The 24,390-nt window shown below is 45.1% G+C and overlaps 2 protein-coding genes across 11 annotated transcripts in view; one reads left to right on the forward strand and one right to left on the reverse strand.

The window, feature by feature from the left end:
• The window catches only part of BORCS5 (BLOC-1 related complex subunit 5), a 103,868-nt gene extending 83,775 nt beyond the window's left edge, over positions 1-20,093 (forward strand). For both annotated transcript variants that reach the window (XM_036866435.1, XM_036866434.1), the window contains exons 4-5: positions 13,292-16,607; positions 19,654-20,093. In XM_036866435.1, the coding sequence (XP_036722330.1) occupies positions 13,292-13,522 (231 nt within the window). In that variant the 3' untranslated portion in view covers positions 13,523-16,607; positions 19,654-20,093. The remainder of the gene's footprint in view (positions 1-13,291; positions 16,608-19,653) is intronic.
• DUSP16 (dual specificity phosphatase 16) overlaps positions 19,911-24,390 on the reverse strand; it is an 86,018-nt gene continuing 81,538 nt past the window's right edge. For all 9 annotated transcript variants that reach the window (XM_036866424.1, XM_036866431.1, XM_036866428.1 and 6 more), the window contains one exon: positions 19,911-23,698. In XM_036866424.1, the coding sequence (XP_036722319.1) occupies positions 22,519-23,698 (1,180 nt within the window). In that variant the 3' untranslated portion in view covers positions 19,911-22,518. The remainder of the gene's footprint in view (positions 23,699-24,390) is intronic.

A 24,390-nucleotide genomic window follows, 5' to 3' on the forward strand; every position in this document is an offset into this window, starting at 1 on the left:
TTGGATATCTTCAAATGTCATTCTTTCTGCCCTTATTTACTTAATCTTGCTTTTCCATTTTTCATGTAGGAGAGGTTTCTAGACATAGTTTCTCTTTCAGTTCACATTTATTTTATAATTTACGGAGCTCTGGGGGGTTTTTTTGGTTTTGTTTTTTGGTGGTTTTTTTTTTTGGCCATGCTGCGCGGCTTGCAGGATCTTAGTTCCTCAACCAGGGATGGAATCTGTGTCTCCTGCAATGGAAGGGCGGAGTCCTAACCACTGGATTTCCCTGGAGCTCTGTTTATCTGGGGCTGTTCTTTATCTCATTTATTCCTCACATTTAATCCCGTGAGATAAGTCCGATCATTATCCCCAGTTTAAGGGTGAAGAAACTGAAGCTCAATGAGGTTAAGTAATTGGTTCAAGGTTACAAAGATAATCGTATGCACAACCAAGACTTTGACCCAGTTCTGTCTGACACTGCTGTCTTCACCTGCAAGCTACACATAGTTGTCCATAAAGCTTGGTGACTCAAGCCTCACAATAATTCTTTGTTTATTTCGTTGTTTCTGTCGAAGCCCCCTCCCCTTCTGAGAGAAGCCCACCCCTCTCAGAGCGATTCGGAGTCACTCACCTCCAGCTCAGGATGCCGCCGACGTGTAGACAGGTTATTCCCAGGCTCTGGATGGTCATTTCACACCTGAGGTGGAAGCTCTGGTGAAACCTTGGGAGGTGAACTACTGAGAATTTAAGCCAGTGGGTCTGAAAACCACTGAGTCCTTTCCTGCCACCCCAGCTCAGCCAGGACGGGGGCGTCCGTGAAACAGGTCCCTCCCGAGGTGAAGTGCGCAACCTCACGGACGTTGGTGTCATGAATAGCCATTTCTCGTCTGGTAGCGGTAAGTATCCAGAGACAGGGATGGCATCCAGGGTCATCTTGGTCATGGACCTGAAGCCACCAGAGTCCTCAAAGTGATGTGAAAATTGACCAGAATGTTTTCCCTTCCACACCGTGTCGGGCCTTCCCCAAATGAGTTCTGGGGAGACTTCTCTGGTGAACATCTAGCTACTCCCTTTTTCCTGGTCTGTAGTCCAACTTAACAGTGCCCGTGGGTTCAATCTTCAAGCAAGTTTTACTCTTTTGCTTCCTTGGACCTTTTGTCCCAAGAGGACCAGATCCCACTTCAGGCTCATCTCTGGCAGGACTTTTCTGTAGGCTCCCAGCCCGTTTCCAGTGGCTCTTCACTGGCCTCCTCTCCCCTCCTTTTCTTTTTAATAAATTTAGTTGATATTCAGCTCATCAGTTGGAGGCTCACTTTCCTGGAAGGGATCTAAATTCTCCTTTTAAGGATCTCAAAAGCAGATTTTTTAAAGAAATGCAATGAATGTTTTGAGACAGAGACCCAGGTCAGTTCTCCTGAAAAGATCCCAAATTTGGATTTTTTTCTTAATATTGAGTTGTAAGAGGTCTTTATATATTCTGGATATGTCTATTATCAGATGTTGATCAGTCGATCGATAGATAATATTTCTTCTCTTAGTCTGTGGCTTGCCTTATCGTTTTCTTAATGGTATCTCTCAAGGAGAAGTTTTAAATTTTGATGAAGATCAATTTAACCATTTTTTGCTTTTTGGTTAATGTTTTTTGGACCTGTTTAAGAAATCTTTGCCTACTGCAAGGTAGCAAAGGTTTTTCTTCTAAAAGTTGTATAGTTTTAGCTTCTATGTTTAGGTCTGTGATCCATTTCATGCTAATTTTTGTGTATGGGGTGAGGTGTAGGGGTTCAGGTTTTATTGTGTTCTTCCAAAAATTGTTGAAAAACTTTCTTTTCCCCATTAAATTACCTTGAAAACTTTGTAAAAAAAAATCAATTGACCCATGTATGTTTAGATCTATTTCTACACTCTGTTCAGTTTCATTGATCTATATATGTCTCTATGCCAATCCTGATTACTATAGCTTTTTTTTTTTTAAAATAGATCTTTATTGGAGTATAATTGCTTCACAATACTGTGTTGTGTCAGTTTCTGTTGCACAACAAAGCGAATCAGCCATATGCATACACATGTCCCCATGTCCCCTCCCTCTCGAGCCTCCCTCCCACCCTCCCTATCCCACCCCTCTAGGTCAGCACAAAGCACGGAGACGATCTCCCTGTGCTGTGCTGCTGCTTCCCACCAGCCAACTGCTTTACATTCAGTAGTGTATATATGTCCATGCTACTCTCACTTTGCCCCAGCTTCTCCCTCCCACCCCATGTCCTCAAGTCCATTCTCTATGTCTGCCTCTTTATTCCTGCCCTGCAACTAGGTTCATCAGTACCATTTTTTTTTTTTAGATTCCATATATATGCGTAAGCATACAGTATTTGTTTTTCTCTTTCTGACTTACTTCACTCTATATGACAGACTCTAGGTCCATCCACCTCACTACAAATAACTCCATTTCGTTTCGTTTTATGGCTGAGTAATATTCCATTGTGTATATGTGCCACATCTTCTTTATCCATTCTTCTGTCGATGGGCACTTAGGTTGCTTCCATGTCCTGGCTATTGTAAATAGAGCTGCAGTGAACATTGTGGTACATGACTCTTTTTGAATTATGGTTTTCTCAGGGTATATGCCCAGTAGTGGGATTGCTGGGTCATATGGTAGTTCTATTTTTAGTTTTTTAAGGAACCTCCAGACTGTTTTCCATAGTGGTTGTATCAATTTACATCCCCACCAGCAGTGCAGGAGGGTTCCCTTTCACCACACCCTTTCCAGCATTTATTGTTTCTAGCTTTTTTGATAATGGCGATTCTGACCAGCATGAGGTGATACCTCATTGTAGTTTTGATTTGCATTTCTCTAATAATTAGGGATGTTGAGCATCTTTTCATGTGCCTCTTGGCCACCTGTATGTCTTCCTTGGTGAAATGTCTATTTAGGTCTTCTGCCCATTTTTTAACTGGATTGTTTGTTTTTTTGATATTGAGCTCCATGAGCTCTTTGTATATTTTGGAGATTAATCCTTTGTTGTTTCATTTGCAAATATTTTCTCCCATTCTGAGGGTTGTCTTTCTGTCTTTTTTATGGTTTCCTTTGCTATGCAAAAGCTTTTAAGATTAATTAAGTCCCATTTGTTTATTTTTGTTTTTATTTCCGTTACTCTAGGAGGTGGGTCAAAAAAGATCTTGCTGTGGTTAATGTCAAAGAACGTTTTTCCTATGTTTTCCTCTAAGAGTTTTATAGTGTCTGGTCTTGCATGTAAGTCTTTAATCCATTTGGAGTTTATTTTTGTGTATGGTGTTAGGGAGTGTTCTAATTTCATTCTTTTACATGTAGCTGTCCAGTTTTCCCAGCACCACTTACTGAAGAGACTGTCTTTTCTCCATTGTATATCCTTGCCTCCTTTGTCATAGATTAGTTGACCATAGGTGCGTGGGTTTATCTCTGGGCTTTCTATCTTGTTGCATTGATCTATATTCCTGTTTTTGTGCCAGTACCATACTGTTCTTGATTACTGTAGCTTTGTGGTATAGTTTGAAGTCGGGAAGCCTGATTCCTCCAACTCCACTTTTCTTTCTCAAGATTGCTTTGGCTATTCGGGGTCTTTTGTGTTTCCATACGAATTGTAAAATTTATTGTTCTAATTCTGTGAAGAATGCCACTGGTAGTTTATTAGGGATTGCATTGAATCTATAGATTGCTTTGGGTAGTATAGTCATTTTCACAATATTGATTCTTCCAATCCAAGAACATGGTATATTTCTCCATCTGTTTATATCATCTTTGATTTCTTTCATCAGTGTTTTATAGTTTTCTGAGTACAAGTCTTTCGCCTTTTTCGGCAGGTTTATTCCTAGATATATTATTCTTTTTGTTGCAGTGGTAAATAGGAGTGTTTCCTTAATTTCTCTTTCTGATTTTTCGTTGTTGGTGTATAGGAATGCCAGAGATTTCTGTGCATTAATTTTGTATCCTGCAACCTTACCAAATTCAATGATTAGTACTAGTAGTTTTCTGGTGGCATCTTTAGGATTTTCTATGTATAGAATCATGTCATCAGCAAACAGTGACAGTTTTACTTCTTCTTTTCCAATTTGTATTCCTATATTTCTTTTTCTTCTCTGATTGCTGTGGCTGGGACTTCCAAAACTATGTTGAATAAGAGCGGCGAGAGTGGACATCCTTGTCTTGTTCCTGATCTTAGTGGAAATGCTTTCAGTTTTTCACCATTGAGTATGATGCTTGCTGTGGGTTTGTCATATATGGCCTTTATTATATTGAGGTAGGTTCCCTCTATGCCCATTTTCTGGAGAGTTTTTATCATAAATGGGTGTTGAATTTTGTCAAAAGCTTTTTCTGCATCTATTGAGATGGTCATATGGTTTTTTGTTTTTTTTTTTAATTTATTTTTGGCAGCGTTGGGTCTTCGTTTCTGTGCGAGGGCTTTCTTCAGTTGCAGCGAGCGGGGGCCACTCTTCATCGCGGTGCACGGGCCTCTCACTGTCGCAGCCTCTCTCGTTGCGGAGCATGGGCTCCAGACGTGCAGGCTCAGTAGCTGTGGCTCACGGGCTTAGTTGCTCCGCGGCATGTGGGATCCTCCCAGACCAGGGCTCGAACCCGTGTCTCCTGCATTGGCAGGCAGACTCTCAACCACTGCGCCACCAGGGAAGCCCCGATCATATGGTTTTTATTCCTTAATTTGTTAATGTGGTGTATCACATGGATTGATTTGCATATATTGAAGAATCCTTGCATCCCTGGGATAAATCCCACTTGATCATGGTATATGATCCTTTTAATGTGCTGTTGGATTCTGTTTGCTAGTATTTTGTTCAGGAGTTTTGCATCTGTGTTCGTCAGTGATATTGGTCTATAATTTTCTTTTTTTGTGATATCTTTTTCTGGTTTCAGTATCAGGGTGATGCTGGCTTCGTAGAATGAATTTGGGAATGTTTCTCCTTCTGCAGTTTTTTTGGAAGAGTTGGAGAAGGATTGGCGTTAGCTCTTCTCTAAATGTTTGATAGAATTCGCCTGTGAAGCCATCTGGTCCTGAGCTTTTGTTTGTTGGAAGAGTTTTAATTACGGTTTCAATTTCATTACTTGTGATAGGTCTGTTTATATTTTCTACTTCTTCCTGGTTCAGTCTTGGAAAATTGTACCTTTCCAAGAATTTGTCCATTTCTTCGTGGTTGTCCATTTTATTGGCATATAGTTGTTTGTAGTAGTCTCTTACAATCCTTTGTATTTCTGCAGTGTCAGTTGTGAATTCTCCTTTTTCATTTCTAAATTTATTGATTTGTGTCCTCTCCCATTTTTTTCTTGATGAGTCTGGCTAAGGGTTTATCAATTTTGTTTATCTTCTCAAAGAACCAGCTTTTAGTTTTATTGATTTTTGCTATTGTTTTCTTCATTTTTATTTCATTTATTTCTGCTCTGATATTTATGATTTCTTTCCTTCTACTGACTTTGGGTTTTGTTATTCTTTCTCTAGTTGTTTTAAGTGTAGGGTTAGATTGTTTATTTGAGATTTTTCTTGTTTCTTGAGGTGAGATTGTATTGCTATAAACTTCCCTCTTAGAACTGCTTTTTCTGCATCACATAGGTTTTGGGTCGTTGTGTTTTCATTGTCATTTGTTTCTATGTATTTTTAAATTTCTTCTTTGATTTCTTCAGTGATCTCTTGGTTATTTAGTAGCACACTGGTTAGCCTCCAAGTATGTGTGTATTTTACAGTTTTTTTTTCCTGTAATTGATTTCCAACCTCATAACGTTGTGGTCAGAAAAGATGCTTGATACGATTTCAATTTTCTTAAATTTTCCAAGGCTTGATTTTTGACCCAAGATGTGATCTATCCTGGAGAATGTTCCATGTGCACTTGAGAAGAAAGTGTATTCTGCCACTTTTGGGTGGAATGTTCTATAAACACCAATTAGATCTGTCTGGTCTATTGTGTCATTTAAAGCTTGTGTTTCCTTATTATTTTCTGATTGGATGATCTGTCCATTAGTGTAAGTGGGGTGTTAAAGTCCCCTACTGTTATTGTGTTACTGTCGATTTCTCCTTTCATGGTTGTTAGCATTTGGCTTATGTATTGAGGTGCTCCTATGTTGGGTGCATAAACATTTATAATTGTTATATTTTCTTCTTGGATTGATCCTTTGATCATTATGTAGTGTCCCTCCTTATCTCTTGTAACAGTCTTTATTTTAAAGTCTATTTTATCTGATACGAGTATTGCTACTCCAGCTTTCTTTTCATTTCCATTTGCATGGAATACCTTTTTCCATCCCTTCACTTTCAGTCTGTATGTGTCCCTAGGTCTGAAGTGGTTCTCTTGTAGACAGCATATATATGGTTCTTGTTTTTGTATCCATTCAGCCAGTCTGTGTCTTTTGGTTGGGGCATTTAATCCATTTACATTCAAGGTTATTATTGATATGTATGTTCCTATTACCATTTTCTTAATTGTTTTGGGTTTGTTTTTGTGGGTCTTTTTCTTTTCTTGTGTTTCCCGCTTAGAGAAGTTTCTTTAGCATTTGTTGTAAAGCTGGTTTGGTGGTGCTGAATTCTCTTAGCTTTTGCTTGTCTGAAAAGCTTTTGACTTCTCCATCAAATCTGAACGAGATCCTTGCTGGGTAGAGTAATCTTGGTTGTAGGTTTTTCTCTTTCATCACTTTAAGTATATCCTGCCACTCCCTTCTGGCCTGCAGAGTTTCCCCTGAAAAATCAGCTGATAACCTTATGGGGATTCCTTTGTATGTTATTTTTTGTTTTTCCCTTGCTTCTTTTAATATTTTTTCTTTGAATTTGATTTTTGTTTGTTGGATTAATATGTGTCTTGGTGTGTTCTTCCTAGGGTTTATCCTATATGGGACTCTGTGCTTCATGGACTCGGTTGACTATTTCCTTTCCTGTGTTAGGGGAGTTTCAACTATAGTCTCTTCAAATATTTTCTCAGACCCTTTCTTTTTCTCTTCTTCTTCTGGAACCCCTATAATTTGAATGTTGGTGCATTTAGTGTTGTCCCAGAGATCTCTGAGATTGTCATCAATTCTTTTCATTCTTTTTTCTTTATTCTGCTCCTTGGCAGTTATTTCCACCATTTTGTCTTCCAGCTCACTTATTCGTTTTTCTGCCTCAGTTTTTCTGTTATTGATTCCTTCTAGTGTATTTTTCATTTCAATTATCATGTTGTTCATCTCTGTTTGTTTGTTCTTTAGTTCTTCTAGATCTTTGTTAAACATTTCTTGTATTTTCTCAGTCTGTGCCTCCATTCTATTTCTGAGATTCTGGATCATCTTTACTATCATTACTCTGAATTCTTTTTCAGGTAGATTGCCTATTTCCTCTTCATTTATTTGGTCTTGTAGGTTTTTTACCCTGCTCCTTCATCTGTGAGAAATTTTTTTGCTATTTTTTTTTTTTTTTTTATGAGTGGGATTGTGTTCCTGTGTTATTGGTTGTTTGGCCTGAGGCTTCCAACACTGGAGTTTATAGGCTATTGGGTAGAGCTGGGTCTTGGTGCTGAGATGAGGAACTCCATGAGACTCACTCTGATGAATATTCCTTGGGGTCTGAGGTTCTCTGTTAGTCCAGTGGTTCAGACTCAGAGCTCCCACTGCAGGAGCTTCGGCTTGACCCTGGGCTTGTGAACCAAGATCCCGAAAGATGCCTGGGGTGGCAAAAAAAAAAAGAACAATAACAAAGTGAAAAATAAAATTAGACTAGGAAACTAACAGATATATTAGGAAGAATATAAAAATAAAAATATAGATGAATCAACAACCAGAAGGTACATCAGTACCACAATAGTAAAAAAGAGGAGGGAAAAAAAAAAAGGGAGGGGGGAAGAACTTGGCTCTGGATGGTGGGGCCTAAGCAGGGGTGATGTTTGGGTGGGGGGCAGGGCCAGTGCTCAGGACACACAGGGCTGGAAAAGGCCCTGGGGGCTGTGGGAGGCGGCCCTTAGGCTCAAGGTACAGAAGGGGCCCAGGCGTGCCCCCCACCCCTGGTCTCAGAGGGCAGGACACCTCACCTGGGAGCCCAGCAGGCTTCCTGGGCTTGAGTGAGTGGAGCAAATGCCCTCCTCTCCTCTCCTGCTCCTCCAGTCTAGGAGCGCCTCTCCTCCCTGCCTCTCCCGATCTCCCCGGCCTCCCTCCTATGCCCCGAGGACCCACGTGGCCTGGATGGGGCTTTGTGGCAGGGGTACCGCCTTGGGAGCTCAGCAGGCTTCCCGGCCCGAGTGGGCCAGGCGATCGCCCTCCGCTCCTCTCCCGCTCTTCCCGGAGAGTCCCTCCCACCTGCCTCTCCTGATCTCCCTGGCCTCAGGGGCACCAATCCTGTCTGGCCTCCACTTCTCCTCCCTCCTCAGTCCCTCTGTGTCCTACTGGTTCACTTTGGGGTTCCTCCCATCACCTGGGCCTCAGAGTCCCTCACCAGCGGCTGACAGGCACCCTAGTTGTAGGGAGACGCTAACTCCTCATCTTCCCACACCACCATCTTGACTCCGCCCTGTAGCTTTAAATTAAGTCTTGAAAGAATTACTGTAAGTCTTCAGACTGTTCTTTTTCAAAATTCTTTTGACCATTCTGTTTACTTAGAATCAGCTTATCAAATCCCTACCAAAAAAAGCCATCTAGAATTTTGATTCAGGTTGCAAATGAATCTGTAAATCGATTTGGCAAGAACTGACATCTTAATGATATTGAATCTTCCAATCCATGAACATGGTATATCTCTCCATTTTCGAGATCTCCTTTTTCATTGCAGGGTTTTGTAATATCAGTGTGTAGGTCTTATTCATATTTTGTGACATTTTCTCTAAGTTTTTTATGTTGATGCAATTGTAAGTTTTGTATTTTTTATTCCATTGTCCAGTTGTTCATTGCAAATATATAGAAATACAATTGATTTTTGTATATTGAACGTGTATCTTGCAACCCTGCTAAATTCACTTGATGGTTTTATTAGTTTTTGGTTCTAAGTTTCCTTAAGATTTTCTAGGTATACCATGTCATCTGCAGATTAAGACCCTTTTATTTATTCCTCTCCAGTTCCTGTGCCTTTTATTTCCTTTGGTTGACTTATTGCAGGGGCTAGGACCTTTAGTACAACTTTGAATAGAAGTGGTGAGAATGGGCATCCTTGCCTTATTCCTGATCTTAGGGAGAAAAGTGTCTTTCCCACTAACTATGATGTTAGCTGTTGGGTTTTCACAGATGCCCTTTATCAGACTGAATAAGTTTCCTTCTGTTCCTAATTTGCTGAAATTTTTCATAATTTGTTGAATGCTTTTTCTGCATCTGTTGAAATGATTATATGATTTTTAACCTTTATTATATCAAAATGACAAATTACTTTGATTTTCAGATGCTAAAAAAGCTTACATCCTTGAGATAAACCCCACTTGGTAATGATATACTATCTTTTTTGTATGTTTCTGGATTTGATTTGCTAATATTTTGGATCCATTGCTGGCAGTGGACCGACCAGGTGGGCAAATAGGCTGCCCCATCCACATAAGGTATTTGGAACGACTTTGAGCCCCTTCTGTAGATGTCTAATGTCACAGTAAAGCCTGCACTTACACCCACAAATAATCTCACCTCCTTTTTCACCTGCCCTTTGAAAGGTACTGCCACCAGAGACAGTATATGAATATGTGGGGCAAGGTTTGAAGTATGAGTTTAAGAGTAAACAGTGAAGTTCCTTAGGGCAGGGACTTTATCACATTCGTTCTATCAGTGTAAGATTAAATCGAACTGGTGTTACAGAGACCCAGAATTACAGTGGCTTATACAGAATGGAAATTTTTTTTTGACCTTTTTTTTTTTTTTTTTAAACATTTATTTATTTATTTATTTGGTTGCACCGGGTCTTAGTTGTGGCAGGCGGGCTTCTTAATTGCGGCTCATGGGCTCCTTAGTTGTGGCATGTGAACTCTTAGTTGCGGCATGAATGTGGGCTCTAGTTCCCTGACCAGGGATTGAACCCAGGCCCCCTGCATTGGGAGTGCGGAGTCTTAACCACTGCGCCATCAGGGAAGTCCCGACCTTGTTTGTTTCTTTTAAATTAATTTTTATTGGAGTCTAGTTGATTTACAGTGTTGTGTTTCTGCTGTACAGCAAAGTGAATCAGTTATACATATACATATATTCACTCTTTTTTAGATTCTTTTTCCATATGGGTCATTACAGAGTATTGAGTAGAGTTTCCTGGGCTATACAGTCAAAATGGAAATTTGTTGTTCTCTCCCACACCTGGTATGACTCTCATGGGGAAAAATCCTCATGGACCCAGACTTCTTCTAGTTCACTGCTCTGCCGACCCACAGATTATGACCTTAGTTATTCTCGTGGTCCATGGGGCCTGCATCTGCATTTCAGCAGCAGCAGAGGGAGGGAAGGGACAAAGGAGGAGAGGAGGAGCATGCCAGCTAACTTTTAGGAAGGTGCCCGGAAGCTCCATGAGAGACTTCCTCATATACATGCCGCTGACTAGTACTTAGTCACGTGGTCACAGCAAGGCCAGGGTTTTGAGGCAAGAGTCATGGGGAATAAATAGTCATTCTCTGTCTATTGGAAAACCTAATAGTTTTTTCATTTAAATGGCTTTTCTGGAAGTTCCTGAAACAAAGTTATTTGCAACATTCCTCCTTCTGGGCCTGAGTTTCCTGGAATAGTAAAGTCATGTTAACAAAGAGAGTGGAAAAGAAAAGTCATGTTAATGTACACAGTAAGCCGTGTGGGTGTAAATAGTTTTGGTTCTTAATATCTATATCGCTAGGACTTTGCATGGTGCATGGCACACGATAGTACTCGGTAAATGTCTGTTGACTCTGTATGTTGTATTTATGCTTCCTTGTTAGAATCTACATGCCAAACTAGAAACAGGAAAGGTGAATATGTTCCCGATTGTCAAAATGGTAAGATTCAGAATTGCATTAGATACTGACATTGCCTAAAGTCATGTCAGAAATGCTAGAATAAGTCTGTACCTGGGGTTCATGGATACATCCTAAGGTAGGGATTAGGGGTCAGGAGGAGTATTGTCTGAGCAAAGGGCAGGGCATGAGAAGTAGGCATTACCCATTTTATTACACTTTTCCAGGTATTAAAGTCTTAGTTGCACCAAATTGAGACTTTACTTGCAGCAATCAGAAAGAATGGGAGAAGATTTAAAAGGCAATAACTTTTCCATCACATGATTTGATGCTGTTTAATGCCATGCCATGTACCAACTGAAATCTCGTGTGCCCCTAATGGTACACTCTCTCAATTAAATACAGTAAAAGGAAGATGCTGGACTGAGGAAATCTGGGTTTTAGTCTTGGTTCTGTCACTGTGAGACCTTGGAGGTCGCTCAGCCCTAAGTTTCCTCTTCTGTGGTTTTTTCCCTCTGGGACTGTCATGGAATTGAGTCTTGGAAGACATACTCTAAACATGTTTGAACACCGTGCTTGAATTCAGAGTGCTCACCTGAGCATTAAACATGACATGGCTTTGGACAGAAGCTCTGGACACATTAAACACGGCCTCAGCTGGATGTGGAAGTGTGTAAGGAAGTGTATGCCATTGAACAAGAACTTTGCTAAGATGGTTGTAAAAGCTGTCTGATCAGATGTCAATCAGGCCATAGGGGAGGGGATGGGTTGATTGCCAAGGGCCTTAGGCACGATAAGGTAGAGCCTTGGAGGCCATTTCAGATAAACTCTGACTCAGGAGTCTGTCTAGTCTGGTAGAGTTGGGGGCTGGGGGCCGGGAATGCCCCCGCCAAGTGAAACGTGATGACCCGAGAAGGTTCTGAATTCTGGTGCAGGCTGTTCCATGAGCTGTGCTGGTCCCCGAGAGGGGGTTCCAGCTGGCTCCCACAGTCTCTCAGAAGGCGGAGTATTCCTAGGTGCTGGATTGAATTGCCATCCTGAAAAGGCTGGCGCTGACTGTCAGGAAGACGATAATTTCCTGCTTCACCACCTCCGAAGTGCTGAGTGCCTGAACAGGCTTGCAGAGAACCCTCTGAAGGTATAAACCGTTTCCACCTTGTCTGGAGTTTCCCATTCAGATGGATTTTTTTTCCTCCCTGCACACCCCAGCCCTTCACCAGCTGTCTTTCATTGTCCCCTCGGCATTTCAAAACAAGTGATGGGAGAACCAAGGGACAAAATAAGCCCTGTGTTCTTGTAACAAACCCCCTGCTCCTCACCACCGTCCCTCTCTCCTCAAACGTACAACGTCAAAATAGAATTGGTTATTTTTTGGGGGGGGGCGGTGCCCTGGCTTGGGTCTCTTATATGTTAGAGTGTTTGTTTTGTTTTTGTCTTTATCACACCATTTTTGGAGGCTCTGCGGTAACTAACTCGCGTTGAGGGCCAGCGCTTTGCTGGATGCTGGGGTTGGGAAGGGCCGTGCTCCTGGGAGAGACAAGAAGGAAGGGTTGAGGTGGCATTTGAGCTTTGGGACAGAAATGTGAGTCTCGGGGGTGTGACTGTTCCCTCCCTGGTTGGGGAAGGAAACAAGTGGGGAGGGAGTGGATGTGGGTCCATGCAGAGGAGGGTACGGGCATCCGACACGCTGGCGGTTTCCTCCTCCTCCTGTTTTTATCCGGATGATAGGTACCAAAGAACCTCGCCAGGGGAGGAAAAGAGGTCACAAAAGGGGAGCCCAGAGCCTCAAGTTTGCTTGACTGGGGGGAGGGTGCACGAAGCAGTCCTCTGTTTGCCCCGCATGGTATATAGACTTGACTTGGTTGGCATCTGTGGTTCTGGCGGGGAGTGCCACCCCCTCCAGGCAGCTCTCCCGGAGTGACTGCGGTCTGCAGCCTCCAGGGAGGAGGGAGGACAAAGCCGAGTCCTGAGCACGTCTCGTCGTCTTGTTTCGTCCTCACAGCAACCCTGCAAGTCTGCCATCAGTCCCCTGATTTTTGCAGATGAAAAGCCTGAGACAGAAAGCATACATATTAGCAACTCAAGTGGCAGAGCCGGAGTCAAACCTTGGTCTGCCTGATTTCTGAGCCCAGGATTCTTTCCTGTAGAGAGAAAGAGCTAGAAATCCCAGGGTCTCAACAAGGACTAGATGCCTCACGCTCCCAGAAGGCAGAGCTGGAGGCCGTCATCCCAGTCTCCCTCTGCAGAGGGTTCTGGGGCAGCAGCCGGTCAGGCCGTGTCCTGGAAGGTTGTTATGCCCAGCGATTCCGCTTCCTGCAAAGCTGGTCGCCCCCCACGTGGCCTGTGGGCTCCGCACCTCGCGCTCAGCCCCCAGCCTCGTGACGGGCCTTGTTTCCTCTGGACTGAATGTGTCTCACTTCTCTCCCTCCTGCAGATGGATCTGTCTGTAGAAACCCTCTTTAGCTTCATGCAGGAGCGCCAGAAAAGATACGCCAAATACGCCGAGCAGATCCAGAAGGTCAACGAGATGTCGGCCATCCTGCGCCGCATCCAGATGGGCATCGACCAGACGGTGCCGCTGCTGGAGCGGCTCAACAGCCTGCTGCCCGAGGCCGAGCGCCTGGAGCCCTTCAGCATGAAGCCCGACCGCGAGCTCAGGCTGTAGCTGCCTCCCCCCACCGGCTGTGGCCCGGGGACTGCCAGGGCCCCAGGACGCTTGGAACCAAAGGCGTCGGAGGTGACCGAAGGCCACTGGGGGTGTTGACGCTCCCTGAGGGCACGGGAAGCAGTCCAGCCGCCCTGGAGACTGCGATGCCCCAGCCCTTCCCTTGACGCGCTCTCCCTCTGCAAAGCCAGCAAACCTACTCTCAGTGGTCACCGAAGTTGGAATGTTTGAACTATTAGGGATTCTTTACAGAACTCTGCCTTGGGACTTATTTTTATTTTGCGTAGTTTTTTTTTTTTTTAATTGACAGTGTATATTATCTAGTCTAGCTTGCAGACTGAAAATATGAAGAGAAGGGGAGAAATATTTTAAGAAGCTCTGTGTCCTTGACGCCTTCGTGAAATTTTTCTCAGTAGGCTGTCTTGTGGGTTGCAAACATAAAGAACTAATTTAATCCAGGTGTGTGTGTTGTGTTTCCATCGTAGCAAGTCTTTATCTGGCCTGGCGTTGCTCCTGTGTCACCTTAGGGTGCCCCTCCTGTGTCGTCGTCGGAAACTGAAGACTCCCTTTCCAGAGCCTGGTCGGGTTCATCTCCCACTGATAACTGGTTTCCTTGATGCAGATACAGTTTAGGTTTCCTCTTATTACATCAGCGCTGGCAGGACTCCAATTTTTGAGGCAGGTTTTAGCCCTCATTTGCTTTACTAGCTTTGCAGACTCGCGGAGCAGAGCAGAGAGTGCTTACCCAGCAGGCGTCCACGGAGCCCACTGGATGGGCCAGGCATTGTGCCGGGGATACAAAAAAGGCTGAAGAGGAAAAACTCCCAAGTGGTGCTGAATTTCTATGGGAGATTAGGAAATGAAGCAATTTGAGTAACCACAAAAGTACTCGGTGCAGTACTTTGCACATGATGAACGTTCTAATGGAAGAAAAGATTGCAGCAGCAAAGAAGTGGAACGTACGAACAGATCCGGGCAGGCAAACGGAGACCAGCAGCCGGGGATCTAGGGAGGTCACTGGGTCCCTAGATTCCTCCAAACCTCAGAGGGTGTTTTTTGTGTCCAGACAGCCTGAGGCATATTTGTAAGGTTAAAATTGATCCCACTTAGTTTAGCATCTCTCAGTTAAACTTTATCTGATTCTAACCTCGAATTTTGATTGAACACTATCTTGTAAGGTTCTTAGAACCGGGGATAAAATGTAGGGCATAAAACAACTGGATGACAGCAGAAATATGAACATTCCAAGCTAAATGGAAAAAATAATTTTAAAAAATTTAGACACAGGAAAAAAATCAATAGCTTCTAGCATTTTCTAAGTACCAAAAAAAATCAAGATTGCTCATTCCCTCTGAACTGGAAAGGCAAGTTGGAAACCAGAGCCAAGGGAAGAGGCCAAGGCAGCATCTGCCTTCTTCAGAGGGCAACCTTCTGGGAACTGCTTCTTTACCCATCAGGAAGGAAGGCGGGTAGAGACGTCCAGCCAGAGGAGATAAAGGGGTCTGAGGGAGCCAGGGAGGGATTGGAAGTGGGGAGCTAGACCTTTAGAGTTTGTTGGGCCACTCTGGTGAAAGAAGCTCGTCTTTATAATGCCTTTGGTGGTCAGGATTTTAGTGGGGCTTTAAACCACTCCTAGAGCAATTCATTAGAGTACAATCAAGAAAGATGTTCTGTAATTTTAGAAACCTGTTAAATAGCTAAGGTTATTCTAGGAACTGTCATGGAGGGGAAGGCAGCCACATTTATCGAATAATGCATTTCCCCCCCCCCCCCGGGTTCAGTGCTCCTTTCGTGTATTAAATTCCCATGTAATTGAGGATCTAGTTCAGATCCATTGATCTTTCTCTCCGTACTGTTTCATGCTGGGTTTTGTTCGTTTTTTCACACTGTCTTACTATTATAATTTCACAATACATTTTAATATCTGATGTGGCTAGACTAGGTACCCACCTACTCTAATTACTATTTTTTCCTAACTTCACTTTTTTTTTTTTTTTTAACTTCAAACTGGCAGAAAAGTTGAAAAACTAATAAAAGGCATTCTCATAGTCCCTTCCCCTAGACTGACAGAAAGTGGCATTTTTCAGCCCTCAACCATCATTGTCTTTTTTTGAGTTCCTGGAGTATACAGAACCTGGCCCTGAACACAGAGACATGCTTGTAGCTTTCAAAGAAGGAAAGGCTGGTTGTCTACAGAGCTGTCAGAATAGCTCAGGGATCACGTTCCGTTATCCTCACTGCACTCAATACAATTTACAAACAAAAGCACATAACAAAGTGACATGCAGACTGAGCCTGCGAGGACAGAGCTTTCTCAACGGTGTTGCAGCAGCTGATGGTCTGGACGTGGCAGAAAGGTGACCTCGCGCAGCGTGCAGAACTTCTCTGCCAGCCAGCGCTCCATCCAGTTCTTTTCCTTATAAAGACATTAGACAAAACATGGTATATTAACTTAGATTTGGGTCCAAAGTAGATAGACTGCTTATTCCTGGGTAGAAGCAGAGAAGAACAATAGGCAAATCTGATGTGTTTTGAAATAGTTCTAGTTAATTTAATATTTATGGTATGTGGTGGTTTCGCAACATTATCAACTTTGGCTAAGTCGAGTTATGTTTCCTGGAATTCCCTTCCCTGTTCCTTTTTGGTTAGGGTTGGCCACAAGAGAAATTTGCATGAGATTTGTCAGTGGAACTGAAGCAGCATCCATGTGTATTTGATGAAAGTCGCTGTCAGTCAGGCCCTGTTGCACTTTCCGTGTGGGCAGCAGCTCCTCCGGCTCCACAGAACTCTGCCTTCAGCTTTTCCAGATCCTGGGCCAGGTATGAGGACTAACTTCTCCTTAGGTCTTCTGCAGCAGGGAGGATGAGGGCTGAGAGAAGGGAAGAGCCAGCGTGGGTTCTGGTGGGAGACAGATGTGGTTCCAGCTTGTTGCTTGCAGGCTTCAGGTGTCTTGGCTCTCCGCCACTTACCATCCATCCCCCACTGCACATCCAGCTGTTTTCTGGACCACCTGCCCAGCGACTCCTGGTGAAGAAGAAACAGCGCAACAGGGACTCTTATCAGCTCCTTTAATTAATTGCTTAAGGTGAGTCTCTTGAACAACCTCCTTATTCTACATCATTCCTGGTGGTTCTTCTCTGATTGAACCCTGACTGGTAACATTTTACTTTTCCCTCCTCAATATTTTACTTTTTCCAATGGATTCTAGGAATCTGAGGGGTTTCCTGTTTCAAGAGACAGTAATGCTGGATCTCTGTTGGTTAATGACCAGTGACCTAGCTGGATGCTCCCGGATGTTTCAGGGATGGGGAGGCTGCCTGGGGTTGTCAAAGAGCCCTGGCTGGAAGTTTCCACCCCCTCTAGAGCACGAGGTGGTCTGGGTGGGGTCTCACGCCCCTTCCAGCTCTTAGATCCCAAGTCTGCGGTTCTGGTACATCACCCTCGAGAAACAGTGAGGAGCATCTTTGCCTGCTGTGTCTGAGCAGTGGCCCTAGGTCTTGGTAGTGACTTTAAATTCTGAGTTGCCAAGGGAGAGCTACTTTCCTTCTTTTTGTTAACTATGAATTAGACAGGTGTCAAGCGGCTCGCTTCCTTTAAGGACCTGTTCTGCTTGTCAGTCTGTTCACCTCTAGTGATGAACCCCATCCAACAGGCCGCTATACTGCAGCCTCCTTGTTTCACTAGTTGAAGTGGAAGATCAGTAGAAAGGCCTTCACCCCTTGTATTATGTGCATATAAGTTTACAATAAATGAATTGTGGGGTTAAGAGCAAGTGATAGATTTCATGGGCAGCTTTATAATGATTTTATAGATTTCACATCTTTATTTCCCTCAAAGTTTTATCATTCTTAGTAACTTATGTTCTCTGCCAGAGTGAATATTCGATGAAATGAGTTTTTAAGGATTCCATATTCTAAGTGCACTCAAGAAATTGGTTTGGTTTGTTTGTCTTTGGTAAAGTATTCTCTAGCTTATTTCTTTGCTTTCTCCTCCGACGTGTGAAAAAGGTACATTATAGGTATTATAAACATGCTGTTCCCAAGGCTACGTAAACTAATGGCCCTGGGGAACTACATGTGCCACTTACTCTTTTGGGTTGATTTGTAGAACTTATTTAGCTTTGGCATTTCCCCTAGCAAATCCCAAGGAAAACAAGGAATCTTCAGTAATGAGAGCTGTGAACAAACACGTATTAAAATCCTAGAGTAAGTGAAAATTTTGTCTTCCTGTTTTGTTTACACCTCAGCTAAACCCAGATATGTAGTATTCAGTCGGAAATTACTTATCATGTTGATACTAAAGATTGAAGGGCAGCGTGGAGAGAAGGGAAATGTTTTCTTCTTGTGGAATTTTTAGGTGTATGTTTTTTCTTAATTGTGAGGGAAGTAATTTTGCTTTTCTTTCCCCTACCCTGACTTTCATTCCTTTGTTAAGAGCTACATAGTGCCTCAGAGATGTCATTGTTGTTTATTGGTTTATAATAAGTAACACTGAATTTCTTGCACACACACAAGGCATGTACCTTCCATTCAAATGTTGTGACTACAGAGGGAAATGGTAACCAGATAACTTAATTATTCACATGCTTCAAACCATAACATTAAAACTTTTTTGGCAACTAAATCTAGTTGCTTATTAGTATGAGCAGTATCTCATGCGGTGAGCTGCGTGTGTGTGTGTGTCCATTGCTCTTAGGAACCTGTCCAGGGTCATCAGTGTCAACATAGGACATGATAGAATTTACTGACGATTAATTTTCTTCACCAATCAAGGCATATTCCTACTGCTACCTTTTCTATATAGTGAAGCATGATTTATGCCAAAAGCTTCTGTGAACCAAGTATTTTTAATTCAGTCTTTGAAACTGTCATACTTCCCCTGGCCAGAGAACCCAGGCCACAGCTGAGCTAACCCTCTCCCAGTTATCCTGTTTGCCTATGACACCCTCCTACAAGGTAACATTCTGCATGTCCTATGGGAAAGCATTTCCAACTGACTCTGGTGTGTTAGCCAGAACCGAAGGAATGAAATTTGTTTTTACATAAACCCAGTTTGATATCTATATGCACATAAACTGCAACAATATGATTGACTTGTAAACATCTTCCAAGATGGTGGTGTAATTCTCCAGTTGATTTTGCAACGTTGTAAAGATATAACCAAGTATAATTTTGCTGTACAAGGATGAATGGGCCCCACAGAATGCAAGAAATACCTTGCTTCCCTCTTTCATTGATAGAGGCAGAAGAGTAATATTCAGAGAAAAGCACCTAGACCTAAATTTTGTTTACTAGACCTAAAACATATCTGCTTAGTGTCAGAAAGCGAAAACCACCAGACAGGAGTATCTAAGACAAAATGATGGTGAAGGTTCTGAGGATAACCAGGTGTTGTTCACTTGTCCCAGTATCTGTACCTTCCCCGTTTCCCCTTAGCCTGAGCCCTGGTCTGATGATGTCAGACCCAAACTAGTCCTTTGACACCAGCCTACTGCGGCTGGTGGTCCCCAAGAGGCCCTCAGATCTGTCTGCGTTTAAGTAGTAACTGGCTTGACTTTCGGGCCTTCCAACATCTACAGCTTCCCATCCAAAGCCTCTCACTGAGACACCTGCTGCCTCCTGCCACCTCCCATCTCGAGGCAGATTTATTCCATATGCCCTCTCCTCCTCTATCCCACGCCCACCTCCTTTTTGTGGCAAGGTCCTAGTCATGACAGCTCTTCTGGTCTTCACTCACCCAGTCCAATCCTTCTTGTTTTTAAATTTCCTTACATCTAACTTCAACTCAGAAGCCTTTCACAACCAACTTAAGTGATGTCACCTGTGATTCTTCTTACCGCCACTATCCCATCTGCTTGCCCTGAAGGTAAATGCTTTATTCCTTTAATGCCTAATTCTTTACTAACAACCTGATGAGGCTGAGCTTCTAGTCTCATAAGTCATCATGCCCAGTGTCACTTATAAGCATTATGTGACACTGGGCATGATGTACATGGCAAGGATGGAGAACAGATCATTAAATAACTACTCTCCCTCAGTTTTTCCTATAAGGATTATAAAACCGTCCACATATTACATTAAAATGCACCACAAATGTTTACCTGGTCTTTTTTCTTCCTACCTTATACCTAGTCTGGTTTCAGTCAGTCACCAAACCTGAGGTCATCGGAGGTTTCTACACCACACTGTGCGTCTGGCGTACACATTAAAGAATGAAGGCGATGGCCGTAGACTGTTAGCGCCTGAGCGTGTTCCCTGTGAATGATGGATCCCGTGACACAGCTGATGCCTCCGGCGGGAGGACAGCAGGCCAGGTCCCACCAAGGCCTCCTTCACCACTCGGACATGCTGTAGAGAGAGGTCCTTTCTCATATTTATGTATAAACAGGTACCAGTTTTGATTTTATTTCATCATATTAACATTCATGACACATCAGCATGAGAAATGCACAATTCAACCATTCAACAGCTTGCCTTACTACAAAAGAACACTATATTCATATTAAACATTTATACAGTCTTCCCACCTAACTTTACAAATGTCCTAAGCCATTTTCCAGCATTTCTCACGTCGAAGTCTAGTTCTGTCGTATGAAATCACCATCTGTATCACCTGGTAGGCTCCAGGGCTCCCCCTCGGATTCCACGCGGCAAAGAGTCAGCCGCCGCCCTGCCCGGCCCTCAGCCTCCCGCGTGGCTCGGGGGCTGGCCCGAGAGGCTGCCCCTTCGGCAGGCAGGGCGGCCTCCATTCCAAGGGCTGATTACTCGACGTTAGTGATCAAGGACCAAAGGGTGTAGCACAGGACCACATCGGTCACAGGAAGGAAGGGGACCGTGGCCAAGAGAAACCCCAAATGATGGAAGGCCAGTTCCGCCCAGAGATCGCATTAAAACCAAGTCCCACAACCCTCCTGAAACATACAGCACTGGAACCGTTAATTTCATTTCTCAAAAACGTTCCACAGTTGTGACCAGACTCTGGAAGCAGGGAGCTGTTACTCGTTTGGTGCGTGTGTACATAACACATCGAAAATTACTGTGTGAAACCTTGATAATGTCTGATTACATCCAAAATTTACATGTATATAGAAAAGCTAAATCACTCTTAACAGAACTTCTCCAGTATGGTAACAACGCACTCCCTACGCAGTTTACTCTCTTCATTTTATACCCATATCATAGCCCATTATTTGTGCATAACCAGTTATGTTCTATGAAGCTCATAATCGTCACAATCAAGTCGGTTTTGAATCATGTCATTCTATGCTGGTTTTAGCAGTCACCATGGGAAACATGAACTCACATCCAACTCACAGGACTGTCCACTTCTCACACGTAGAAAAACCTGAGATACGAGTCAGCAACTAGCTACACTTACAGTAAAGAACACTGCTACCACCCACCCACCACCCTAAAAAAAAGCTGCTGACGTGAACTAAGGCTTCAAAACAGGACCAGACTGTCGCTGACGAAACTCAAGCCCGTAAGTTTAAAAGCAGGTAAGCACTGTCACTTGTGTACTTGTTCTAATCACCTCCTCTTTTCAGCTGCCAGGATTGATTCCATAGTGATTGCAGGTCACGGACTGAGACCACTTGGTCCCGCTGCACTCTGATATGTCCGTTCTACTAAAAAATGCTGGGGTTAGTTTCTGAGAACAGCTTGGCTGCGTCTTTCTGCTCTGCTTGCAACGAAACAAACTTCAACCACCTTCTCCTCACCTTCCTACACTGTTTATCTCTGAACATTCGTTGCTTACCAAAGCCTCTCTCAGCCCTATCAGTATTAAAGTCTAATTATAGAAATACCACCTTGGTCGCATGCTAAGGGAAAAAACCACTGAGAAAATAACAGTTTCCTGCGTCTCCTCAGCAACTGTTCCTTCTCTAATCCTTCCGCGGTTTTCTGCCTCCTGGTAGTTTCCTATGAAATTCTGCCTTACCGTTCCATTTTCCCAAAACGCATCTGCGCGATGAACCCGAAATGGAAGCTGTCTAGCGCGGCTGAGGACGTGACGGTGCTGCTGCGCTGCTGCCGAATAAATTCACGTCTGGCTTGAAACTGACCTTCATTGAAAGGGTTGACAGCCCCATCTCGAACAACTCTTTGATTTATAAAGAGGGAGGTAGACTTGTTTAGCCTCCCAGCCTTAGCTTAAATCGTGATGCTGCCAGATTCCTGGCTGTTCAGTTGATCCTAGATCGCTTCCTTCCTTTCCTCACAAAGCTGAGAAGAAAGAACAAATGAACGCCCTCCCTCCAGGCCCAACTGGAAATGTGTGCAGAGACCGTCTGCATTGGTCTGAAAGGGGTGACTAGCTACCTGCCTGTTCACAATGCCTAGAAAACGGGCCACCAAGCCTGGTAGTGGTGAAAGCCCCGACTTTCCGTCTGAGGTACTGGGGTTGCTCTATAGTAGATCTTGGCAAGGCCCCTAATGGTCGGTCAGCAGAACGATGCTCTCGCATCGCTCGGCTGTCAGGTGCGCGTGGGTGTGTGAATCAGCTTTGGATGTGGTCATTTCTCTTGGATTTACCATTAGGTTCTGTTCCTAATAGGTTCTCCCCGCCCGACCCACAGGCTGGCTCAGTCTCAGCGCTAAGGTGCACTATGGAAGGGACCGGACAGGACTAGTATTTGAGATCTCTCTTTGTAGCACGACAAGAAAATGGTGGGCGCTTCTGTCCTCTGACAGACACCAAATAGAACTCGATTTAGTAAGAACGAGAGGATGTGCAGTCCACTGCATGGAATTGGTTCATGTGCCTGGGGGGAAAGCTAGCCTCTGCCCTTCCACTTGTGTTGAGAGAAATACTAGCTGCTCTCTCAAATGCAGATGTTAGAACGACGGTGTTGGTCCGTGTTTTGCTTTTACACCATAGCTCCATTTTCCAAAAATATATATGTATGTACATATATATATTTCAGATTTACAGGGAATATTTTTTTGTGAACGAGGAAAAAAAACTGTCCATAGAAGTCACAAGTGTCTTTCTTCTCAGGAGACCTCGATGATTTCCATGCTGCCTGAAAAGCTCGACTGGCTGCCCACCTTCCCCAGTTCCTCCCGCGACCGGTTTTCGGACATGATGCTCTCGCCAAACTCCATCTGGCAGCTTCTGCGTTTGAACTGCTTCTCGAAGGGACTCTCCTCGTGCCAGCTGCGCCGGGAGTCGGCCCTGTCGCTGGGCTTCTGCCGCCGGCGCACGGAGTGGCCCGGGTCGCCGCCGCAGGCGGGCAGCTGGCCGCAGCTGAAGGCCGGGGGGCCGGCGTGGCCTCCGTAGACGGCCGAGGCCGAGTAGAAGTGAGTGGGCTCAGGGGCGAAATACCAGCTCTTGGCCAAGGAGGGGGCGGAGGGCTGGGGGGCCAGGATGTCCGAGTGCCAGCCCTCGAGGCCCAGCCCGGCGGCGGCGGAGGGGGCCAGGTGCTGCTGGCTGGCCGAGAGGCCGAAGAGGAAGCGGGGCTGGCAGTGGTCCTCCACGCTCCCGCTGCGGGGCAGGGGCGACAGGAGCGGCCTCCCCGCGCGGGGCCGCGCGCCCGGGCCCTCGGGGGCCCTAGGAGGCTGGGGACCCCGGGGGGGGCCGGCCTCCTCCCGCTCCGGGCTGGCCTCCGGCGTCTGCTCCGACACCTCCCGCACCGGGGAGAACTGGCACGGCTTGCCGGCGCCCTCCAGGGCGGAGGAGGGCTTGTAGGCCTCCGGGGCCGCCTCCGGGGAGGAGAGACCGCGCAGGGGCGCGGCCGCGCCGGCCGACGGCGACACCGCCTTGATGTCCAGGGAGAAGGAGCGCTTGAGGCGGCCGCTGTCCTCCCGCCGGTCCGCGGGCAGGTGGAGCCCGTTGAGCGCCTGGACCAGGGGGCCGTCGTCGGGCGGCGAGGGCTGGGCGGCGGGGGGCGCAGGCCGGGGCCCCGCCGCCTCCGGGGGAGCGGCGGCGGGGCGGGCGCGGGGCGGCCCGAGGGGCGGCTGGCCTCCCTGCCCGCCCTCCGCGGGGACGGCGACGGGGACGGGGACGGGGACGGGGACGGGGACGGGCTCGCTTGGCTTCTCCAGGTGCAGCAGCTTCAGTTTGCTCTTGGGCCCCGCCGCTCCGGTCTGGCTCTGAATCCTCTTCTCGTAGTCCAGCAGCTGGCCCAGAAAATTGAAGTTCGGAGATATAGTAGGTCTTTTTTCTTTCACAAATCTATGAAAAGAGGAAAAAACCAAAAAGGCTTGAATCTGACGACTACCTGTTGTCGTTAAGAATGTTATTAAGCTACAGCAAGTGAAGAGCTGAGACAGAATCATCAGAGAGACCCTCCCAAGACCTTTGTCAGGTGGCTGGTTTAAAACTTCGGGCAGAGGGTCACGGAGGAGAGGAGGACCTCTGCATCGGGGAGCTCTACAGCCTGAGCCCGGAGGTGCTAGGAGGCAGGGGGCCAGGCCCCTAAAGTTCTAGGTTGAGCCTCCTTATCTTCAAGGACCCAAGGCTTCCAGTGCAACTGGTAAGAGATGATTCTTGCCTCACCGCCTGGGATGACACCGCCCCCCTCCCCCCCGACCGGCGCTGCCACCAGAAGTACAGCTTAACAGCCGTGGGCCACCTTCAGCCTCCCAACATCAAAGGCCCCACAGCCACTTCAAGACGTTGCACATTTTTAATTAACGATCAAAAGAGAGAGTATCAGATGGCCAGGGCATCAAAGCACACACTTCCGAGTTCCTTCCCTTTGGATTCAGTGTGACAGAATAACCAGCTACACAGTGGTCTCTGCTAAGCACTATGCTAATGCACTAAAGAGAGTATTCTCTCATGCAACTCTCAAAACTACCCTCTGTCAGGTGGGTGTTAATTACCCCCATCACAGAGATACAGAGAGTCCTTAGGTGACTTAC

The sequence above is a fragment of the Balaenoptera musculus genome, chromosome 10 (genome assembly GCF_009873245.2).
Source record: "Balaenoptera musculus isolate JJ_BM4_2016_0621 chromosome 10, mBalMus1.pri.v3, whole genome shotgun sequence".
Lineage (NCBI taxonomy): Eukaryota > Metazoa > Chordata > Mammalia > Artiodactyla > Balaenopteridae > Balaenoptera > Balaenoptera musculus.